The sequence below is a fragment of the Takifugu flavidus genome, chromosome 15, assembly GCF_003711565.1.
Source record: "Takifugu flavidus isolate HTHZ2018 chromosome 15, ASM371156v2, whole genome shotgun sequence".
NCBI lineage: Eukaryota > Metazoa > Chordata > Actinopteri > Tetraodontiformes > Tetraodontidae > Takifugu > Takifugu flavidus.
Window position 1 is genome coordinate 6,872,187 of NC_079534.1, and position 22,813 is coordinate 6,894,999.

The 22,813-nt window shown below is 42.9% G+C and overlaps 2 protein-coding genes and 1 long non-coding RNA gene across 4 annotated transcripts in view; 2 read left to right on the forward strand and 1 right to left on the reverse strand.

The window, feature by feature from the left end:
- Positions 1 to 13,929, forward strand: part of lyn (LYN proto-oncogene, Src family tyrosine kinase) — a 162,279-nt gene extending 148,350 nt beyond the window's left edge. The window contains 13 exon segments of the mRNA XM_057057513.1: positions 4,487 to 4,623; positions 5,014 to 5,056; positions 5,250 to 5,352; positions 5,462 to 5,560; positions 5,747 to 5,850; positions 7,279 to 7,428; positions 7,871 to 8,023; positions 8,766 to 8,948; positions 9,289 to 9,365; positions 9,881 to 10,034; positions 12,075 to 12,206; positions 12,813 to 12,836; positions 12,839 to 13,929. Of these exon segments, the coding sequence (XP_056913493.1) occupies positions 4,492 to 4,623; positions 5,014 to 5,056; positions 5,250 to 5,352; positions 5,462 to 5,560; positions 5,747 to 5,850; positions 7,279 to 7,428; positions 7,871 to 8,023; positions 8,766 to 8,948; positions 9,289 to 9,365; positions 9,881 to 10,034; positions 12,075 to 12,206; positions 12,813 to 12,836; positions 12,839 to 13,014 (1,530 nt within the window). The 5' untranslated portion in view covers positions 4,487 to 4,491 and the 3' untranslated portion in view covers positions 13,015 to 13,929.
- On the reverse strand, positions 2,149 to 9,318 carry LOC130539282 (uncharacterized). Of its 2 annotated transcripts, XR_008954075.1 has the most exons (4): positions 9,254 to 9,318; positions 3,081 to 3,119; positions 2,513 to 2,623; positions 2,149 to 2,376 (listed from the first exon to the last, which is right to left on the reverse strand). It is a non-coding gene; the product is annotated as an uncharacterized LOC130539282 (long non-coding RNA). The 2 variants fall into 2 exon arrangements; XR_008954074.1 differs by lacking the exons at positions 3,081 to 3,119; positions 9,254 to 9,318 and having other exon boundaries at positions 2,513 to 2,934.
- Positions 13,930 to 15,193: 1,264 nt separating the features above from the next.
- urod (uroporphyrinogen decarboxylase) lies at positions 15,194 to 21,132 on the forward strand. The gene is made up of 10 exons (XM_057057213.1): positions 15,194 to 15,353; positions 16,454 to 16,566; positions 16,682 to 16,761; positions 17,119 to 17,181; positions 17,282 to 17,479; positions 17,568 to 17,729; positions 18,476 to 18,610; positions 18,833 to 18,933; positions 19,284 to 19,350; positions 20,533 to 21,132. Exons 1-10 carry the CDS (start codon positions 15,331 to 15,333, stop codon positions 20,695 to 20,697), a joined length of 1,107 nt encoding a protein of 368 aa, XP_056913193.1. The 5' UTR covers positions 15,194 to 15,330; the 3' UTR covers positions 20,698 to 21,132.
- The last annotated feature ends 1,681 nt before the right edge of the window (positions 21,133 to 22,813 follow it).

Consider the following 22,813-nt stretch of genomic DNA (forward strand, 5'->3'; position numbering starts at 1 on the left):
CCCTTCATAAAATATTGTACTGATATCGTGAACTTAAAATCCTGTATCAGATTGTGAACTGAGTGTATTACCCCACCCTTAATTATAAACTTATAAGGTACCCCCACGACTGTAAATTCACCAGCTCAAGCTGCTCCATGAGGCAGCTTTTTCCATCAGGTGGCACGAATGTATGCACAGTAACTGACTCCAGGCTGATTTGCTTTATTTTGTTTGATTAGAATAATACCTGATTCAAACTTGTAAAAACAAAATCTAAGAATTTCTACGAAACTACTCTTCTGGAAGATTTTTATATAAATATCGACCCCTTGTATTTATAGCTCCAATATTTGGAGCTATAAATACAAGTTTGGGTATGAACCTGTGACATCTGGGTGATGATCCTTTTCCTCCAGATGGAGATGACTCTGAGGACAGCCAGAACTCTTCCTCGGCCCACAGAGACGCCGTGCAGAGGAACAGCTAATCTGATGCCTGTGTCTGAGCAGCATCACTACCACCACTTCCCCAGACCCCCTGTGGAGCTGCTGTGTTTTGTTGCTTGAGCGGTGTGTCCGAGTAAGTAGAGATGTTTGTAGCTGTAGTAACCAAACATCGGCTGCCGGATGATGGGGGGGTTGACCTTATTTCCACAGAACAGCAGCACATACAGGATGGATCACTGTGATGCTGAACAAGCTTTTCAATGACTCCTTGCTTCATTTTACTTTTGCACTGCTGTAGCACCACATGGAGCTTTAGCATACATGTATCATGTGACGTGTGTGTGCATGTGTGTGAGGAAAAATGGGTCCACAGGGGGACAGAATGCTGTGTATGGTGCTGTGACAGAGGAAGAATACATTTACAAGAATCATTGATGTTGTGATAGATCCAATCTTCTAATTTAAAATGTTTATAATTTTGTTTTTCTACTTTTATAATGATGCTGTTATAATTTCCACCAGCGCAGCAGACTGCAGCTACTTTAATTATTGCTTAATCTTTAAATTTACAAAGCTGGAAAGGGCAAATGTAATCATTTATCAAAGTAGTTGATTTAATGACACACGAGATAAGATGAAGAGCTTTTTTGCTTGGTGACGAGCTGAATTATTGCTATTTAACTTACCTGGGGTCAGCCATGACATATGACTACAGGTTAAGACACAGCCTTTAAACAGTGTTGTCCCTCATATTATTATTGTCAAACTATTATACAATTTTGCACCAAACAATTACTGTAATTTTTCAAAAGAAGAGTCCAAAAATGTCTTCTAGTTTGTTTTTAACCAAATTAAAAGAACAAAGTACAATAATAAATAAAGTATATTTTCTATCTTTAGGAGAAGAAAATATTTACTTAACTGTAGTTATGGCAGCATGACCAACGTTCTTCACATTCTTGAGCAACATATGAGTGAGAGCCAACAAAGGTCACTGTCTTTGATCAGAGTGACAAACACTAAAGCTACGGTACATAGCTAAAAGGGACAGCACACACAAAAACAATTACCTTCCCCCATATCCACAGAAACAGAAGGGGGACAAAGAGAACAGGCTTCTCGCAGCCTGTAAACTACTCTGATGTGTTCATAAATTCCTGAGCAATATGTTCTGTTTTAATTCTCGGCACTAAACTTGAATCCAAACCTTGATGAGCCATTCCTTAAATGTAGATATGCAAAGGTCAAAGGGGCTTCCAGTGAGCCAAAGTGTAATTTGTATTCTGTATGTTAACATGCAAAAGTTACGATGTTACCCATCGTCGTTTTTGAGATGTTACCCATCGTTATGTGTCACATTAATGATCCACGTGGTCTGTACGTAAACCGTATGTACACAGTAATCATATGATAACAGTTCAAAGATGATTCAGTAGACTATCCACTGCAGCTTTTCCAACTACTGGACAGCATCAAACATCTCTCTACAAAGCTGTAAATACAGTTGATCGTATTCCAGCATGTGTAAATGTGCATGTGTAAATGTATGGCTGTAATTCTGGCTGTCAATGATCAGATTTTCTACTCTAAACTGGGAAATAAAGAAGAGCTGAAGTGAGCCGCTTGTCTCGTTGCACTTCCGAATGTCCTCCTGAAGGAGGCGCTATCAGAGCAGTTCAGAAACGAAGAGCTCATTTAAAAAGAAAAAAGCAAAACTCTCCATTGTTTTTATGTTTTATTTGTATCAAAACCAACAACTACATCATTGTTGTTGTTTTTTTCAAACCTCTGAAACGGAGACCAACAAATTCAAGAGAAAAATTCTCCTATTAAAGAAAAAAATGGCCAGAGAAATTGCAAACGCATGAAACATTAACATCTCAGGTTTCATTTCCTTTAATAATTCTGACATAAGCCGAGGCATTGGAGTTTCGGTGTGGAGGGAAACCTGTAATGAGACCACGAAGAGACACATTAAGGCATGACGTTTGAAGGAAAAGTGACTTAAAATACTCCCGAAATTTGCAATAAAATATTTGACAGTAAAAGTTTAAATGAATCTTTGAAAAGAAAGATGTTCTTACAGAAATCAATAGTAGGCCCTGACGGGAGAACCTGGACCTTCCACTCCCCTCACGTAAGCCCCTGGACTGTAGAAGACCATCATTCGCTGTAGATTCCAGGCTGCGACATTGCTGATTATGCAAATAATCATTAGACAATTGTACCAGGAAGTTTCAGCAACAGAAAAACCCCCCGCCTCGAGTCCGAGTTCCTCATTCTGGTGGCTGAGTCAAACTACTTTGAGCTGCTGGAGTGGAAACAGAGCTGAAGACAGCGAGGTAAGCACTGCTGACGAAGGAATGTGCCAAGCTCTGAGACAAAGACATCAAATGCTTTTCTGCTCATCTGTCTTTGAATAAATGGAGCTAAAGTGTTTGATTTGTTAAAGGTTGCTGAATTTTGATGCGTGTTTGTGGAACTCTTAAGTAGAGTTTGGTTTAGACTTTGTATTTATGTTAAAACGGTATTTTTGCCTCTGCTGACATTTTGATTTCATTCTTCTTTCATCGACTCCGTTAAGGGAGGTTTGGATGGTGTGTATGACGGGTGTGTATGTGTTTGTGTAGTTCTCTGGGTGTGTTTTCTTACCAGTTCACAACTTTTTCTTGTTTTCCTGGGGTTCGCCGTCTAATGATCAAAAAGAAGCAGTGACTCAGTGAGCTGCTCATCTATTCAGTGACATTTTCTTCATCTGTCATTTTTTTTGATCAAAGTTTTCCATGAACCAAACCCATTCAACCAGAACAAGTTCACATGGCTGGGAGAAAAGCACAGACACAGATCAACAGACCACAACTTACAGTGATTTTACTGTGAACAGACTTTCTGTCTTTAAAATAGACAAACTTTAAATTGCTAAACGGCCCGGCTGTAACTTGTTTTTCCATTAATGTCAAAAAGCAGAGCCTCGGCTACCACACATGATAACAGTCAGAGGTCGATGGAAAACACAGTAGCCATTGTCTCACTGGGTCTTGGGGGTCAGCGGGTTCAGTGGAGATGAAAGTTTGTCATTGTTGGGTTTAAAATTCGTGCATATCACACTCCAACGGGCTAACAAACCTCTGAACATCATGTGGTAAATGAATACCACGAAGGAATGGGAAAAAGAGTGAAGCGAAGGTTTCAGCCACCTGAGCAGGACACAGGCCGCTACAGTCTACACCGCACTGGCGTTCCACCAAGGGTCTTAACCATCCAGGTCCAGAAAGTCAACTGAACTGGTCAAAGAACCTGCTGATGGACATGTTTTCTCATTCTCATGTTCTAGCCTTGTGGGGAAGATGCAAATGGGATAAAGTTTTGTGTTTTATCAGATGTCTCATCTTGTGGTATTTACAAGGATTAGTCAGTTTGACACATTACAGTGTGGGAAAAAGACAACATTTTAGCCCTCTGGACCAACCCAGAAGGGCTTCATATCTATCTATCCGGGCAGGATACCCTGCTGGGTCACGGCCCACGTAAGACTTGACTGCCCTTCCCTGACCTGGACTAAATGATATAGGCAGAGAAGCTTATCAGCCCCATTTCCACTATCCCATCTGACAGCTCTGGAGGTTCGGAGAGAGTCGGACCTGCTCTGCACTGATGGGTCATTTATTGGATGTGCTCATTAAATATGTAAGAGCAGAGGTCCATGTGGGGTTTCCATACAGCTTAGTGTGTTTGGTATCACTAAAGAGTGTACTGAAGTAGTTAATTCAAACGGTGGCTGTGTGTGTGTCACGGAAAGCAGCACTGAGATGGACCTGCCTGCTTTACACAAATTATTGAACTAAATACATTTTTTTCCAGAATAAATCTACTTAAATATGACAGACAAGAAGTATAACGCTGTAAGCCAGTATACGTGTAGATTTTCTTTTGCCTTTTCTTTATTTTTATACACTTGTTTTTGGCATGCAAAGAGTTTGGTTTTCCTTTTTATTGTGCTGCCGATGTCAGTGGTAAATGTGCAGGCGGCCAGTTGACTTTTTCACTTCCTCTTGCAGACAGGATGGGCTGCATGAAGTCCACACTTTGTGAAAGTCTGGGCAGTGGTTTGGAGAGAAAGAACAGCCCGCAGACTGTTGGTGCTGAGCAAAGGCATTATGTCAGAGACCCCACCTTCGAGGCTAAACACAACAGAGTAAGTAGACATACTGATTGTGCATGCAAAAAAGCAGAAGCTGAGGAAAAAGAAGCATCCTCAAATCTCTGACTATAGCTTTGTTATAGTACGTGGGAACCAAAATGAACTGTAAAATATCAAATAAAAAACCACTAGCATTTCCTGCATCTCAGGAATCATGGATATAATAATTAAATTCTTGTAGCGTCCAGAGTCACTGCTGGGATGGACTCTAGATCCCCTCCCACCACGATTAGAATTTAGCGAAACCCTGAACAGAAGATGCACATCATACACGCGTTATCAGAGGATGTGATGAACAGGATAAGAACTCTGCCTGTAAAGAGACAAGAAGGATGTGTTTTATTTGGTCTTTGATTTTAAATTTGATTCAATTTTCTTTCACAGAATAGCTCCCTGTTACCTGGTCAAAGGTTCCAAACCATGGAAGGTACGAAACTCCAGCCCTTCTCGAATGTATAAATGAGGCTGATTTAAATTGTAATCTTTGTTCAACTTCCTTTTACTTCTTCTATGATAAAAGAGACTGTTTTGTGTTACTCTTACTGGCAGGTGTATGTTCAAACATCTTTCTCCAAATAGCTCCAGAAACCAAACACTGAACCTGTTTTACCCTCTTTTAGACAAAGTGGTTGGTAAAATAATGGTGGGTCTTTACCCTTATGAAGCTTTACACGCTGATGACTTGGGATTCAAAAAGGGAGAAAGGATGAAAATCCTGGAAGAGTGAGTATCTGATATGGACAGAAGGGGGAAAAAAACACCCAACACTTCAAACACTGCAAAGAATAGTGCATAATGCGCTAACATAGGTTGTTGTTATTGTTTCCTGCAGACATGGGGAGTGGTGGAAAGCAAAGTCCCTGACAACAAACAGAGAAGGATTCATCCCGTCCAATTACGTGGGCCAGGCGGACACCATGGAAACAGAAGAGTGAGTAGCTGCATCTTAGCAAAAGGCTAACCCTCTGAAGAGCACCAACGACCCAGCGTAACATAGGAGAGCGTCTGTATCACTGAGCTGTAGCTGGGAAAAAAAACAAGCACACAGAAGTAAAAGCTATAAACGTGAGAGGCATGACATAGGGCTGAACTGTAGACATTTGCATTTTTCTTCCAGTTGGTTCTTTAAAGACATTAGTAGAAAGGATGCAGAGAGGCAACTGCTGGCCCCAGCAAACCGACCAGGCTCCTATCTGATCAGGGAGAGCGAGACATCTAAAGGTACGGAAACCACAGCAGGCAGGAAACACAGCCTGTGCATGGATAAGTGAACTTAATGCAGTGAGCTAAACTTATAAAGTTAACAGATACCTCAAATACTGTATATTTGACTGGGATTTGCAGCCTGAGCTGCGCCCCAGTCAAACCAAGAGTTTCTCTGTAATTGCACCTGTGTTATTGCCTCAGGGCTCAATCTACATTAATTGTTACATTGACTGTAGTTTTATCAGTGGCGGGCGTGCATTTCACACCTAGGCCTTCAGTAGTGCTCAGTCTGAATCAATTCAACCCTCAATCACCATTTTATGGCTATAAAACTTCCACTAAAGGTACAACTGCAACACACATAAAAAAAAATCATCAAAAATAACCTGATAAAATTGCAGCGAGTTAGGGTTTAAGGTTGGGAAGAACTCAGACACAGACTTCTGCCAGCTTAAAGCGTCACTTTATTAAACACGGAACTAAAGACACATGAACGAAGGGAGGTCTTCAATCACACACATTACCTGGCTTATGGTGTGCAAGTGCAAACAGTAATTAAATACATCAACAACCAGAACTCAATAAATAGAACACTAACATTTAAAGTTGCAAAAGATAACATTTACAACGAACAAAAACCGGGTTAACACCAACCTGAACCCACCAAAAATCCTGATTATTTGTACACAAAATCCACCCTCCTTTCTTTCCTCAAGAAGATTTCAATTACTCTGTTGTGCAGATTATCCGTGCGTTTCAGTTCCATCAAGAAGTCCTTTTCTATCGCCATCGAAGCTAACGCTGAAAGTCGAGCCTCTCCTGTCGTATTTCTGGCATACGTTTTAATTCGCTTTAGGGCTGAGAATGTCCGTTCAACAGAAGCAGTAGACACGGGGATGGTCACCGCCAAACACAGTCTATCAGTCTTTTTAAGATTTCCCTATTTTTCTTCACCGTTTCGTTATTTAATACATATTCATGGACAAAATATTATTTGACTGATGTTAATTATATTTTGAAAATATAATTAACATCAGTCTGTGATTCAGATATTTTTAGGCCAGCAGAGAAGGCCTTGCAGGCCCTGACAGCCCACCACTGAGTTTTATTAATATACTGATTATACGCTTATCCCTTTCGGGGGCACGACGGGAAGGGGGGGGTGGATGCTGGAGTCCATACGGGCAAATGAGTTACCAGTTCGTCCCTATATGAACGTTTGCGGGGTTCGGTTCCTTGCTAAAGTGAACCTCAGCGGTGTCCTGAAGGTGTCCTGATGCCGCCCTCAAGTTTTGTCCGTACCTGGACTTGAACCACAAACCCTCCGGTTCTCATCGCTTTCCACTACTTAACATGATTATTACTAAAGCAGAAAGAGGAAGCTTTGGTGCAGAGAAGTGATTGTTGTTTCAACCTCAAGTTTTGATTGCTTATTTTCCACAGGAAGTTTTTCGTTGTCAATCAGAGTGGTGGACGACAGCGGTGCCGATTCAGTCAAACACTACAAGATCAGGCTGATGGATAATGGCGGCTACTATATCTCTCCTAAGATCACCTTCAATGACATCAGCAGCATGATCAAACACTATCACAGTGAGTTCCAGAATCTAAAGTATTACTTTAGTTTGGTTGGAAATCATCTCAGGTGGTGGCCAGTGAATGTGTATACAGACAGAGCAGAAGCAAGGAGGGTGAAATACAGTCAGGGGAACCCTAACAGACAGGAAACAGCCTAAACCACATTTAGACCCAGATACTGTGGCCCTTTAACCAGCAGCCATCTATGATTGCCTTGGAAACAGGACAAATATTTGACACAAGTCCCAAATTTGGTAGATCTAATCCAGTCAGTCAGTCCATTTTAAAATCCGATCCCAGTGTGAATTGCCGGTGGTCAGAGGGTCCCAAACTGGCTCAAGGGCCCAACAGCTCCTCAGATGAAGATTGTCACAGATTTTCAATATTTTTTCTGGATATTTGGTATTTATGTATTCATCTGGAGAGTAATCCCTGAGTACTGTGCTGTCCCCTGCAGTTAAAGCAGATGGACTTTGTCGGAACCTGGACCGGCCTTGTGTGAAACCAAAGGCCCAAAAGCCATGGGACAAAGATGCCTGGGAGATTCCCAAGGAATGCATTAAGATGGTGAAGAAACTGGGAGCAGGGCAGTTTGGAGAAGTCTGGATGGGTGAGTAAGGAGAAAGCTGGACCAGTAATCTTAGATGTTTTAGTTTGGACAATTGCAATCAAAAAAATGAGCATTTAATGGTAGAATTACGTTGTCACATAGTGTCGAAAGTTGAATATTAAAATGTTGAATGTGAAAATGGTAACTAGATGTCAGGTTCCACAGAGGTCACAGGAGACAGAGGAGGATAGACGGGACACTGGCTGAGTGAAGGACATGTCCTGTTTAAAACTGAAGTTTATTTTTGCTTATTCAGCATTGATGCGGTGGGCAGGAGGTCACACTTCCTCCTGAGGAAAACAAAGGGACTTCCCTCCTTTGTTATCCAGGAGAGGAGATGAGTGGAGAGAGGAGAGGAGAAGAGAAGAGAGGAGAGGAGAGGAGAGGAGGGGAGGGGAGGGGAGGGGAGGGGAGGAGAGGAGAGGAGAGGAGAGGAGAGGAGAGGAGAGGAGAGGAGAGGAGAGGAGAGAGGAGAGGAGAGGAGAGGAGAGGAGAGGAGAGGAGATCCATCCATCCATCATCTTTATGGGTCATTATTGGAATGAAGTCCATTGGAGAGGCAGGACAGGTCTCCATGGTAACTCATTTAGGTGGAACTGAATGGTGAATGTAAAGAGCGTTTGGTCATGTGCAGCTTCGCCCGTCACCATTCGATGGTTTATTTCCTCGGTAGCTTCGTCCCTGTAGACCACAGTTAAAGTTCTCCATCTTCACACGCGTCTCTGTTACCCTCTTTGTTCAGCGTACTACAACAACACTACCAAAGTAGCGGTGAAGACCCTGAAGCCGGGGACCATGACAGCGGAGGCCTTCTTGGACGAAGCTAACCTGATGAAGAAGCTGCAGCACGACAGGCTGGTGCGCCTCTATGCTGTGGTCACCAAGACAGAACCCATTTATATCATCACGGAATTCATGGCAAATGGTGAATGAACATTAGTATTTACACACTTCCGCTTGTCTGACCAGACGTCAACAAGGTCAAGCACAATGAGTTAAATTCACATTTGTGAGTTTGTCTGTTTTATGACTGAAAACTTGAGTCTGTGAGAGCTGTGATGACACCAGAGTTCCACCATGACAGACAATAAATTTCAGAGTCCTCTGAGCTAACCCCCCCCCCCCCACACACACACACACACACACACAGACACACACACAGATTCATAGCAAATATTTATCCAGTGAACCCATCTGGGATGAGGTCAGTGAGCTTTTCTTTGATGTCACCTCAGCCTTTGATCCACTTGTCTTTGGGTCTTCAGGGAGTCTGCTGGACTTCTTGAAGAGTGACTCAGGCTGCACGCTGCCAATGCCCAAACTGATCGACTTCTCAGCACAGGTGTGTTTCACAGCGCTCCACCTGCCCTGACACATTCCCCAGTGTTGAACTGAAAGCGGGAACAAGAACCAAAATCACCGACACAATACTTAAATACTTCTAAATAGAAACTGGTTAACGGTTGTGAGAGTGGTGAGAAACCATCGGGGGCAGCATGAGAGAATTTCTTGAGAACATTTCCAATAACAATTCACATTTTTTACAGAATTTCAATGAAATTATGAACAGCTTTTATATTGTATTTGAAGCTTATTGATAAGGAAACAGCAGGCAGGGCTGAGAGAGTAAAGAATGCTGAAACATATCAAAATAATGAATTATGAGAGATACAAATATGTTAAATTCTACTTATTATTCCAGTTGAAGCCGTGATGCTACACTGTCAGCAGTATAACGCAGAGGAAGGGTCCGTGAATCAGACCCTTCACGTGCACAACCTACTGCAGCCGCCATCTTTCTGGCGCTCACTTTCTCACCTGCTGCAATGATTGACAGACACTATTTGCTGTTGTCAGATTGCAGAGGGGATGGCGTACATAGAGAAGAAAAACTACATCCACAGAGACCTGAGGGCTGCCAACGTTCTGGTGTCGGAGAGCCTGCTTTGCAAAATCGCTGACTTCGGACTGGCCCGAGTCATAGAGGACGATGAGTATTCTGCCAGAGAAGGTATGCATGCGCGTGTGATGTGTGTGTGGGGGGGGAACTAAACAGGAACGTTCTTACTTTTAAATGTGATGATTTACTGGAAGAGAAAATGTTGCAATAGCAGAATTGCTGTGAGATGACTGAAATCACTTCCTTGTTTGTGACCGCCAGCGCACGCACGTGTGCTGTGAATTGTTCTGAATGTTTCCCACCCATGATCACAGCTGCGAACAGCTGTTCCTGTTAGGATTTAGTTTGCTCCGGACCCGAAAGCAGACAGGAACCAGCCAACTAGGTCTCACAAAAAGGTTTATTGAAACGAAAAGAAGCCTCGAACGCAGAGGGAAAAGATCCTGGTCATTCTTTTTCAAAAGGAGGGAGGCATGGTGACCTTGAGCAGAGAACAAAAACGAATATAACTCCTGAATCTCGAACAAGAGGGCAAATAACTGAGGGCACCTTTACCGCAACACTGACAAAACAATCAGACACTGGTGAACAGGAGCCCCGGGCCTAAATAGCCAGTTGATTAGTAATGGGCAGCAAGTGTGACTGTCACCAGCTACAGCTGTAGGAAAGTGGCTCCCCTGGAGAAAGAACAGAGCAGGAACAGGGAAAACAACCAACACCAAAACAACACCCAGGACCCTGACAGTTCCTCCTGAATTTAAAAGAAGTGTATTCAGGCAGGCGCACAGACCAAACTTCGAAGTACCTTTTGACCTTGCAAGGGAGAGTCGCCCTCCGATCAGACACGTACTCGGCCGCGCTGACCCGGAGACTGCCACTCTACCCCAGCATTGTCTCTTTTTATTAAAATACAGACATGGTTACACAGCAGGAGGCGTACCTTAGTTACATAGATCAGCTACACTTCTCACACAGGCGGGGGCGAGTTTATGCTCGCCGAGTCACATTGCTCATGTTTTGACTACACTTTTTTTCCACACATGTCTAAGGCCTTGTGGGTGCAGATGCTTCTTTGACGACATTGGAGCGGTTCTCAGCATACGCAGAGGCGCCCAGGCCTGACTAGCCTAACCTAAGCAGATATCACACATTATTGTTTTGTCCTCCTTCTTACTAAACATGCTTACACACAGACCCGTTCCCACTCTCCACATTCCCACTTTTAATTCTTCTTGTATTACATACGAAACTACTCTCTTCTGCTTTTATTAGAATAGCAATAACATAATAGTGTAATTAACGATATTTCACCACAAGTTGGAAATAAATTGCAAACTCATCTGTCTGTTAGATAAGATACGATAAACCTTCACTTGTCTTACGATGGAGAAGTTTGCAGGTTAGAGCAGCATAAATGTGGAGGAAATAGACAGTACAAAAAATAGAAATAGGAACAACTGTGCACACGACAGAACTAATATATACCTATACTCATTGATGTATGACATAAGGACACAGCAATATCTCTCCTTCCTGCAGGACAGGTGTGATAGCGTGTGGCTGGATAAGCTGCCTAATGCTGTCAGACTACTCTGGGCGGGGTGGGAGGGTCTGTCCTGTTAGCTTAGCCGGCATCTTCCTGTTGTTCACCTCCTCCACAGAGTCTAGGGAGCAGCCCAGGACAGAGCTAACCCTCCTGACTTGCCTGTCCAATCCCTCTCTTTCCCCGGCTGAGATGCTGGCTGGCCAGCAGACATTGCTGTAAAAGTTGGCTGAGGCCACCACATACTCATAAAAGGTCCTGGGGAGTGTCCCCTGGACTCCAACAGACCTCATTCAGCTCTAACCCTTCCAATACAGAGCATACATATTGTGGGGCCAGTCCAGTTAATTCTTCAGATAAACACCCTGGTACTTCACTTACAAGTACCTTGTATGTAGTATTGTTGTTATTGCTACTGTACATAAACTGGATCATAAACATGTGACAAAGTATTGATTTTTAAAAATAATTTAATAGTGTTCTTCGGATTTTTAAATTCTGTCAAATGCTAACACTGATAACATCTCCAAACTCCATAAATGACTGTGTTTCTACAATAGAACAGACAGAATGACTTAATGAAAATGTATGATGTCTCTTTCCCACAGGAGCCAAATTCCCCATTAAGTGGACAGCTCCAGAGGCCATTAACTATGGCTCCTTCACCATCAAATCAGACATGTGGTCATTCGGGGTTCTTCTCTATGAGATTGTAACCTATGGGAAAAACCCATACCCAGGTAAGGATTGGCTGCCCCACCCTTTCCACAACCTCATACGTTCATGCTCCCCACCCCCTATTTCAGATCACTGCAATCACATACAGCCTGACGTCCTGAGACTTGACAAACTGTCACAAATAATCACCACAGCACAAGTAAAGGACATGTTTGCTCACTGACAGTCTCAGTTTGGTTACGACGACAGCATCGTGTATGTAATGTTACAAAAGTAAGCCATTAATCTGTGGTTATCCTAAAACTCTCTGCCAAGGTCAAAAAAGACTCATGCGGGGTTTATACCCTACTACCCTCTTCTGAGCATTTTATGAACTGCGCTATGCGTTAATATATTATCTATATTCATTTAAAACTTTAGGAGTAGTATGAATGAAATGAAATATAAAATCAAAAAAATGAAAGGATAAACTTTCCTTATTGTGCAGTCCAGCTGAGGTAAAGTATGTGGGATCTTCTTTCTCATATTTATAAGTAGTTTGACTGAACAACCTTGAACAGCCTTATCTCATTATATATATATATATATATATATATAACCTAAATTTGATTTAGTCTAAAGCATTCCATTAACTTGTGCTGTCTTTTCCTTTTCCTGGTTGTGATTAGGGATGACGAAGGGAGAGGTTATCTCTTCATACAGCGTGGTTACAGAATGCCTCAGACTGACAACTGTCCCACAGAGCTCTACAGCATGATGCTGAACTGCTGGAAAGAAAAACCTGAAGACCGACCCACTTTTGAGTATATGCAGAGTGTCCTGAATGACTTTTACACTGCCACCGAGGGCCAGTACCAGCAACAGCCATAGAGCGGCGCTGTTGAACAATAAACAGCAGTCTGGAGGACATTCATTCAATGCTGTGAAAAAACAGGATCGTTATAACTTTGACTTGTATTAAAGGAGATTGTCACTGTAAATAATGTAGTAATATAAGAACTAAGAGGTTCAGATTATTTTAGACAATTAACTAATTAGATAATTAGTTATTTCAGAAAATTTCAAGTTTGGACTTTTTGCTGAGGTGGTGCTTTTCTGCTTTTGGGAAGCATTTAATGATAATGATTTTTAAGAGCATTTATTCTTACTGCACAATTCTCTGAACTATGCTTAGTGTAACACGTGTTTATCAGGTTAAAAAGTTCATGAAAGCACATGATAGGATGTTCTAAGAACATGTTTTCATGTGGTTTAAAAATCAAGACAGGCATCACTTTAGTCTTGTGCCCTAAGTTTATGATTAATGTATTTCAGAATAAGCAGCTTTTTCCTGTTTGAGTGAAAACCTGATTGTCACTTCATATTGAAGTGCTTTATCTTTAGCTTCTCTTTACTTTTAATGAGACTATTCATAGAATTAATTTATTGTAAGATAACCCCAAAAAAGATTCATTCATTTATTGTGCATACATATTTAACATAAAACGAACATTCCAAACCAAAATGAAGGTGAATAACATCTTCCATTAGAGGTTATGAATCCACACATGCACCTGCTGCTTCGACTGTAGGAACATCAGAGGATCAATAAGTAGTTTTAAGTAGTTTTAGGTAAAGTCTTCAGAGACAGGTCAGCTGAAGTCAGGGACACAGATCAAGCCTTTTATTTAAAAAAAAGTTTTCTGTTTGTTTTCCCTATTTCTTCTTTTCTACTGGGAGGATCTGTAAAACCTTTACATACAAAAGTTTGTTGAATGATTAAAGTTACGATGCACTAGTATTGAATTCAGTCTCTTCTTAATTCCCTCATAAAATGTTGGGGTTATTTTGGGAATGATAAATTTTGCCCAAAGATTATTGTGAAATAATATTACCTTGAACATTCCAAAGTCAGGCCTGAAGGAGCCTCTCTGATCTGGCAGTTTCTTTTAGTCCAGTTGAGTCTATAAGTGAGCTCCATGAATTACAGGTGCATCCCAATTACAATATTATCAAAGAACTGACTGACTTACATATAGACTCATACGCAGATAGATATACTTTAAGTGTTTATTTCTTTAAGAGTCAATGATTATGACTGACAGCTCATCTACCAATTAGACTATTGTGGAAAATGTTCAACACTGTGGCTTACACACAGTGAACTTAAAACAGCTGCAAAGGCTCCACCATTATGGAGAAGACTGCTGATCTGACTCCCTTAACAATAGGGTCAGGCACCAAAGAGATATTACTGTTAGGAAAGATGTGGTAGAAAAAGGTAAGAGCGAGAAGCACGGCCTTGAGAGGATTGATAAACAAACATGTTTGTCCAGGAGTGGACTGCTGTTGGAGTCAAAGCTTCAAGAGTATCCAGGACCTGGATCCATCTGTCACTGCCCTGCTATCAACCACAGATAACACCAGAGGAGTGACACCTGGGCGAGGACAAACAGGAAGTCACAGTTACAGTTCAAGATGCCGTGGCTCCAGTCTGAATTTTCCAGTCAGTGATAGTTTGGAATCATGTCATCTGTTGGTGTTGGTGCCCCGTTTTATCAGCTCAAATGTCACTGCAGCATCTACCAGGAAACTTTAGAGCTTTTCTGCTGAGCAGCTTTATGGAGTTGCTGGTCTTATTCTCCAGTAGGACCAGAATCTCAGTGAGAAGCAACCAAGCTGAAGAGCTGAAGATCACTATCAGAACTCCTTGGGCTTCCAGAACACCTGCGCAGGGCTACAGACACACAACATCCTCCAGGCATTTGTGCAAAAGGAGGACAAGTTTTGAGGGCTGTATACATTCATACTTTTCAGTAACATGTCTGCATTATAAGTCTTTTTTGGGTTGTTATGTAATTTTATATTATATTATTAAAATCATATCATATAATGCATTTACATATATTTATATATATATATGTGTGTGTGTATATGTATGTGTGTGTGTGTGTGTGTGTGTGTTTGTGTGTGTGTGTGTGTGTGTGTATACATATATATAATGTACTGTATTGACAATCCAAACGAAATAATTTTATTTTGAAGACGCCCTCTGTGCTTCCTGTTGTGGTCACGTGGTTTTTCCAACATGGCCGCGCCCTGCAGCTGAGAAGAAACTAGTTCTGCGAACAGGCTCAAATGTCAGTTGTGGACTGAGAGATCCCGAGGAGAGTCCGATAAAGCCTGCTTCTCCTCAGCACCGCAGACATGAGCAAAGACGATTTAATTCTGTAAGTTTTTTTTGGGATTAGACCAAATGTTGAGCCTTTCGTGAAGGTTATAACACTAGCATTTATGCGATAACAAGGCAGCGTTACGAAATATGCCTGTTTTTCTTACGGAGGCATTTTCTATACATCATGACTGACATTTAAAAGCATAGTTATATTCGATGTGCACATAATGAAGAGGTTATTTCTTTATTTTTTGCAAAGGAGAGACAAGGTAGTTGTAGTTGTGTCAGGTTTTAGTACTACTTTATGAAACAATTTTTTGCGGGTGCAAGGAAAAAATATTGCTTGAACACAGTTTTTAACAAATTGTACTAGATATTATTGTTTAATACTGTTGTTTTTGCCTCTTTAATCAGTAAATCCGCCCCTTTCCCACCACGGCGTTCCAGTGAATAAATTGCTCAAAGTTGATGCCAAATCTAGAGGTTCATCAATGCTGGCTAATATTAATCCTGAAATATTAATGACTAAATCAACTATCTATTAACAGAAAATACAGCAATTTAGGTATATGATTCCAACCTGACACCCTGGTTCACAGTCGAATATAGTAGAAGTGGTGAAATAGTTATAGGATTTAATGTCTTTTTTGTAATTGCTGCTTTTTCCAAATTCTTCTTTCATTTAACAGTTTTTTTTAACTGCTGTATGTTGATAAGAGAGCAAAGTCTTATCTTTCACAGCTGCTTTACACCCTGATAGTTTTTGTCTTTGTTAGGGAGAGGGTGGGACAGGTCTGCCTTTTAGATAACCCCTATGCTGGAGTGGGTAGAAAACGTCTCCATTATAATCCATTAATTTACACCATCAAAACTAATAAACATTACAGTTTTAATTCTGTGGGCTAAAATCTGTACTTGTTCACTCTGGCACACATTCATTGACCTTAAAGCTTTTATTTTCTTCAAAGTAAAATGTACTCGTTTAAATGATCAATCTCAACTGTTTAAGAGGAGGAAATGGATTGCTGTGGACGAAGTCACGTGTGAGATGTGTCTCACGTTGTTCGTGTTTGGGTAGCAACAGCAAACTGCTGAAGAATTTATCCGGTCCAGCGGAGGATGAACACCAGTCTTAAATGAGCATTTCCTCTCCAGGCCCAAGGATTTCCCTCAGCTCCTCAATGATACGTTCCTGCGAGCAGCACGAGGAGAGGACACTGACCATGTCCCCGTGTGGTGCATGAGACAAGCAGGACGCTACCTGCCAGGTACTGCGACCGTGTGACCCCCGCTTCTACTTTCCTCTGTAGAAACTCTTTTTTTTAACATGCTTCCTTCAGTCGTAGGAAATCGCACATTATTAATGTTCAATATCAACCCTAGAGTTTCGCAAGACCAGAGAAGGACGGGATTTCTTTGACACGTGCCGCTCCCCAGAGGCGTGCTGCGAGCTCACTCTGCAGGTATCACTCTGCCTTTCAGTCCCCAGACAGTTGCCAGCCACCAGTGTATACAGGTGAGGTCAAAATTAGGAATGACCTTCCCTTGATAAGGATATTCCATCCTCTCCTCTGTGCCTTCGTTCTGGGACATTTCCCTAAAAATTCCCAGTCACACTGAAGTCAGTTTAACTGGGCGGTGATGACACCTTTTCAGTGGGAAACACATTTCTGTTCAGGGTAACAGCAGCCGGTAAGAATACAGTCGAAGCTCCCTGGTGTCACACTGTTGCACGGCTGTGCTGTGATGCAGATGTGAACAGATGTGTTGAGACCTGTCTTTGCTCCGCCGGTGTCTCATGACGTTTTGTTTCACCGCAGCCTCTGAGACGATTTCCCTTCGATGCTGCTATCATCTTCTCTGACATCCTGGTTATCCCTCAGGTAGGCTGGCTGCTCGGAGTTTTTGATATGTAATATGAGCTAAAGGTTTAAAGATATTTAAAGATGAGACGAGCCTGTTGATCTGTCCGCTCTTCCTCAGGCCCTGGGTATGAATGTCCAGATGGTGGCAGGGAAAGGTCCCACATTTCCGGAGCCCTTGAAGGAGCCTGAAGACCTGCAGCAGCTGCAGGCCAAAGTAGACGTGTCCAAAGAGCTGGATTACGTCTTCAAAGCCATCACTCTGACCCGGCACAAGATAGAGGGCAAAGTGCCTCTCATAGGCTTCAGTGGAGCACCGGTCAGAGACGTTGCACAAGTTTAAATATGTGAGGACACGGCAGAGGTGCTAAACGCAGGAGGTCCTTTTCTTCCGCCTCTCTCTGCAGTGGACGCTGATGTCCTACATGATTGAAGGTGGTGGCTCCAACACTCATTCCAAGGCCAAGCGTTGGCTGTACCGTCACCCTGAAGCGAGCCACATGCTGCTGAAGATGCTAACAGATGTGATCGTGCAGTATCTGCTCGGTCAGGTGGCAGCTGGAGCTCAGGTCAGGACACCCTGTTCATCACATTACCCACAGATGCAGCACAGTTATGGGCCATCAATCACACCTGTGCCCTGTCACAGCTAGTCTGCAGAGTATTATTAGCATTCAGATTTAGCACATGTAGCAGCAGCACATTACAGCTAAGACACAGAGTTAAGCAGGACTGGTTTTGTCCTTAGGGTTGAGTCTTCCTTCAGCTGATTCGCTGTGTTGATTGTGGCAGGTAGTGCACGCTGAAAAAAACGTGCACGCCACAATCAGCACAGAATCTGCTTGAAGCAGCAAGAAGACCTGAGCAGCCTGAGCTGCTGATTTTGTTTTTTCTTCTTCTTTAGGGTTTGGGGAAGCAGAATGCCCATTTTCTTTCTGTCCAGTGGTTTGTTTTCAGTGCCTCTCAGGGTTGTTTTTTTACTTCTGTTTATTCATAGTAAATATCAGGTGTCATTTTAGAGTATTTATTATGATAAATAAAGTCTGTTTCTGTGGAAACTACTGCAGCTCTTTGAATAATTTGACCGATGCCTGTCAGCCATTATCAGCAGCCTCTGCACTTCTTTATCTGTTTGCTGTTTGGGTTCAGTCTCTTGTGTCAGTGTTGTTTTTAAAAGTGACAGTGAGGGACAGCGTGGGACATGCCATGATCTCAGAACTTACACCAGATGCCCCCAACATGAACACTTTTTAACATCATGCTTATTGTGATGCATCCCGGAAGGTCATGCTAACTGAACATGTATTCTCTCCAGGCTCTGCAGGTGTTTGAGTCCCATGCTGGGATTCTTGGCCCAGTGGAGTTTAAAGAGTTCTCTCTGCCTTACCTGCGGGACATCGCCCGTCGTGTCAAAGACAAACTGAAGGAGGCAGGAGAGGACATACCCATGGTGAGAGAACTAAATGCTTAAATATGATAAACCTTTTTTGTCCTGCCCCTATCCATGTTGTACTGGGGTTTTCCTCACTCGTTCTAAGGAATCTTCTCCTGGAAATGATTGGAATTCTATTTCCTCGCCAGCAGATGGCAGCATTTGAGCAACTTGTGATGACTCATGCTGAGCTGCTGTGAACACGCAGCTCTTTTCATGACCTTTGCCGCTCTGCTGCAGATCGTGTTTGCTAAGGATGCTCACTATGCCCTGGAGGACCTGTCTCAGTCTCATTATGAAGTAGTTGGACTGGACTGGACCATTGATCCACAATCTGCACGGTAACACACACTTTGACACGCTTTGATATTCTTCCAGGGTTGTGTTTTTTTTTTTTTTAATGAAATTCTCTTGAACTGGAGTTAAAAGCAAAGCAGAGTTACACAGCTGGGATTTTGTCAAGTATTGGGTGAGACTGTTCATGAAGCATGCTGCCTCATTTCCTGAGGAGCCGGTTGACCATTAGTGACCTCGGCTCCAAAGCTGGTTTGTCACTGGTGCAGAATTTTAAGTCAACAAACGTCTGTTTCCTGCTCCGCTCATCAAACACTGCACCTGTTGGTTAAAGAATCACTGTGTGTGTGTGTGTGTGCGTGTGTGTGTGTGTGTGCGTGTGTGGGTGTGTGTCCAGGGAACGCACAGGAGGGAAGGTCAGTTTGCAGGGAAATATGGACCCCTGTGCTCTCTATGCTCCAAAGGTAACCTCCACTCCTCCTTCACTTCCTGTTTGGTAAAAATAATGGATTAAAGGTTTTTCAGTCATGCGCAATAACCTAGCAGCCGCTGCAGAGGAGGGACTCCACAACCACACTGGTGCAGAAACAGTTTTAGTTTCGACTAAAACTGCCTAATCGGAACAAGTTTTTGTTGTTTCCTCATCCTCCTCTTGCTCAGCTTGCCTGCAATAACAACTGATGAGGGTTCAGACGGGTTCACATCTGAAGGCAGCATTAAAGATGAATGTTATTGTCATCACTGCTATAGTTTATGCAGATTCACGGTTTATGCTTGTGTTCACACACAGCGGAATCCAAAACCAACCTGATTTAGTATGTTCCAACTGCCGATTCTCATCTAAGTTGAGAAATGATCAGAATCCTGAAATGAGTCTCACCCAATTATTTAACTGGATTCCTTCATTTAAAAGAGAAATGATATTACAATACAAAAGGGAATGTTGCATCTCTTCCTCCAGGTTGCTGCTGCTCTGACCCAGTTTGAACACTGGTACATGTGTTTCCATACTGAATTTCCTCAGTCAGCTAGCAGAGCCTTTATTTAGCTAGAGCAGGCTTACTGTGACAGCACAACACTGAAACCATGGCAGCAGCATTTCAGAATGTTTCTACCTACATACCAGATTACTGTGGACTGAAGGCATGAGCTCTGCTACGCATTAAAGGAGCAGTTCACCTGAAAATGGGGGAAAAATCCCTCATTAGTGATGTTGAAGGAGAAGGTTTTCTGAGTTTTCCAGATTTATTTTCAGGATTATTTTACAATCAAACAGCATTTTTGTCAGTGTAGAACAACTGAAGCAAGTAGTGTCCAAGAGAAATGGATGAAAGATGTAAAATGTTGTTTACTTCAAAGCAGCCTCATTGTCACTAATGTAAACATGGATCTGCTCAAAGAGGATTTTTCAAGGACAGTTTAACATGTATCTTCTTTGAAGAGGTTCATCATGTTGACGGAATAAAGGATTAGCATTAGCGTATTAGCACGTAAATTCAGTTAAAATGCTGGATTTCTCCTTCTCGTGGGTCAGTTAATGTTCCTGTCGAATATAGACGGTAAAATGTAGACAGGGACCAAAAAATGGCTGCTAAGATGAAATGTGAACTGGAAAACACTTCCCCAAAACTCTGTCCCTCTTTCAGGAGCGCATTTCCCAGATTGTGAAGAAGATGCTGGAGGGTTTCGGCAAGAAGGGCTACATCGCCAACCTAGGCCACGGCCTTTACCCTGACATGGACCCTGAGAACGTGGGCGCCTTCGTGGATGCTGTGCACCAACATTCCAAACAGATGGGCGCACAGATATAAAGCTGGAGGAGGCATTCAGGCAGAATGTACATGTTTTTTAAAAAAATGTGTATTAAATCATGTGAAAATCATATTTGCTGCAGGACAAAAACACCCAGTTTCCACAATCCGCTCCTGCAGATCTGAAATAAAAACATCAGACCTGTGAGATTACTGTGTGACAGAACATGGAACAGCAGGAACAAATGTGCCTGAACATTCCCGTCGTCTCTCTAAATCTGCTGATCTCCACCACTGGATTATTCCACACAAGAACATGCGCATCTCCAGCACATGTGAAGGGGATTTAAATGATCAGCTTTGAATTGAAAAATGCTTTGTTTTTTATTGGGTTTTGGGGGTTTTTGGTCACCAGATCAACGATCAGAAACATGATCTCAGCTGCAGGTTCGTTTCATTCCTGAATATTCAATAAACATGTTAATTAGCTGCTTCTTCCATTTGCACTTTTATGTTGGCAGCTTCTGCGTACAAGATTTGAATGACCTTTCATCAGTTCTTAGGCAGATTTATCTTCATTTTATAGACAAATTATTAGATCTGTGCTGTGATTGGAAGGGTCCAACTGGCTCCAGACATCACCAGCACAACAGGGAAGCGCTCAGGTTTCCATCCGTGATCCATCTTTGGACATGGTTTTTAGTGGTGGCGGTCAGGACCCCTGACTGCATTTGCACTTTTACACAGGGTAGATCTCCGAGGGGCCGAGGATCTGCTGGAGGTGTTGCTCTGACACCCACCTAAACACTGCAGACCCGCACACCCCCACATGGCACCGGCACTCCCAGTGGGACGACCCCTTGCTATTCAGGAAGAGCTCAGGGAAATGGCAAAGAGCCCAAAGCTTTGTCATAGCCCCCAAAGTCCCCGTATCCCAGTCAAATCCAGCATTCATGGGTCCATCAATGGGACCATCAACAGAAGACCAGCCCCCCAAAAACATCAACAATAGACCAGAAAGCGCCAGAGCGAGAGAGAGAGATGTAGCTCAGTATGGAAGTGTGTGGTTACTGGAACTCTGGGATGATGAAAGGATCAATTAATCTCAAACAGTGTTTTTGTGGGCGGCAGCTCAGAACGTCAGATAAGAAGATTCCAGTAAATCCGGTTGTTGTTGCAGCCGCTGATGTTGTTGTTGTGAAGAATTCAGGCAAAAATCACGACACCACGTGACCATCAACGAGACTGTGGGGGGGATTAGGGTGGGGGTTCCTCTTGGCAGCCATGTCAGAATAGGAGAAACCCATTGCCGCGTAATTGAACTAAATCACTTCACGTGATTGTTCCGAGTCAGGAGTTAGGGCAGGGGGGTCGGGCATTGAAGGGGGGGGTTGGGGATCCTGTTTGTGCCTCAGCCAACTGCATCAAGCCCCCACCACAGACTGTCTGCTGCAGAACACGTCAAATATAACACGATAAATATTGATATCATTTCACATATTGATATTTAGCTTTACTGGCAGTAGCCTGTGAGATCCGATGATGGATGGACACCCAAAGATATCAGACATGTCACCCACACCCACAGACACACACACACACAGGCACACACACGCACACAAAGCCCTTCCCCAAGAGGAGACGAAGAAATGAAAATCATCTTTTCAGGTGAGACTGAAGACGTGTGTGTGTGTGTGTGTGTGTGTGTGTGTGTGTGTGTGTGTGTGTGTGTGTGTGCAGGCACCATATCTCAGCAGATCAGCAGGCCTGAAAATCCAATCTGCCTGGAAAGACAGCAGGCTGTAGATCATCTGTCATGAATGGACACCATCAATGCTTTATCTGTGACCACACACACACACACACACACACACACACACACACACAGCTTTGAATGAGAACATGCATGAATGAACACACACAACCGCCTTGACAGAGACCGATAGGTGTTATTAGCTTGGTGGTTAAGGAGGGAGGAACTCTGAGGGCCTTCAGCTGTCTCACAGGGTGGCAGATGTTGACCAGTTTCCTGTCCCAGCACACCACTGTCTGACCTGCTGAGGGAGACCGACTGTATGTTTCCCTTTCATGCAGTCCTTGGAGGTCGCACAGAACATTCTGCCCCCCTCTCCTGCTCTCTCTCTCTCTCTCTCTCCTCCCCGTTAGCCATCCATCT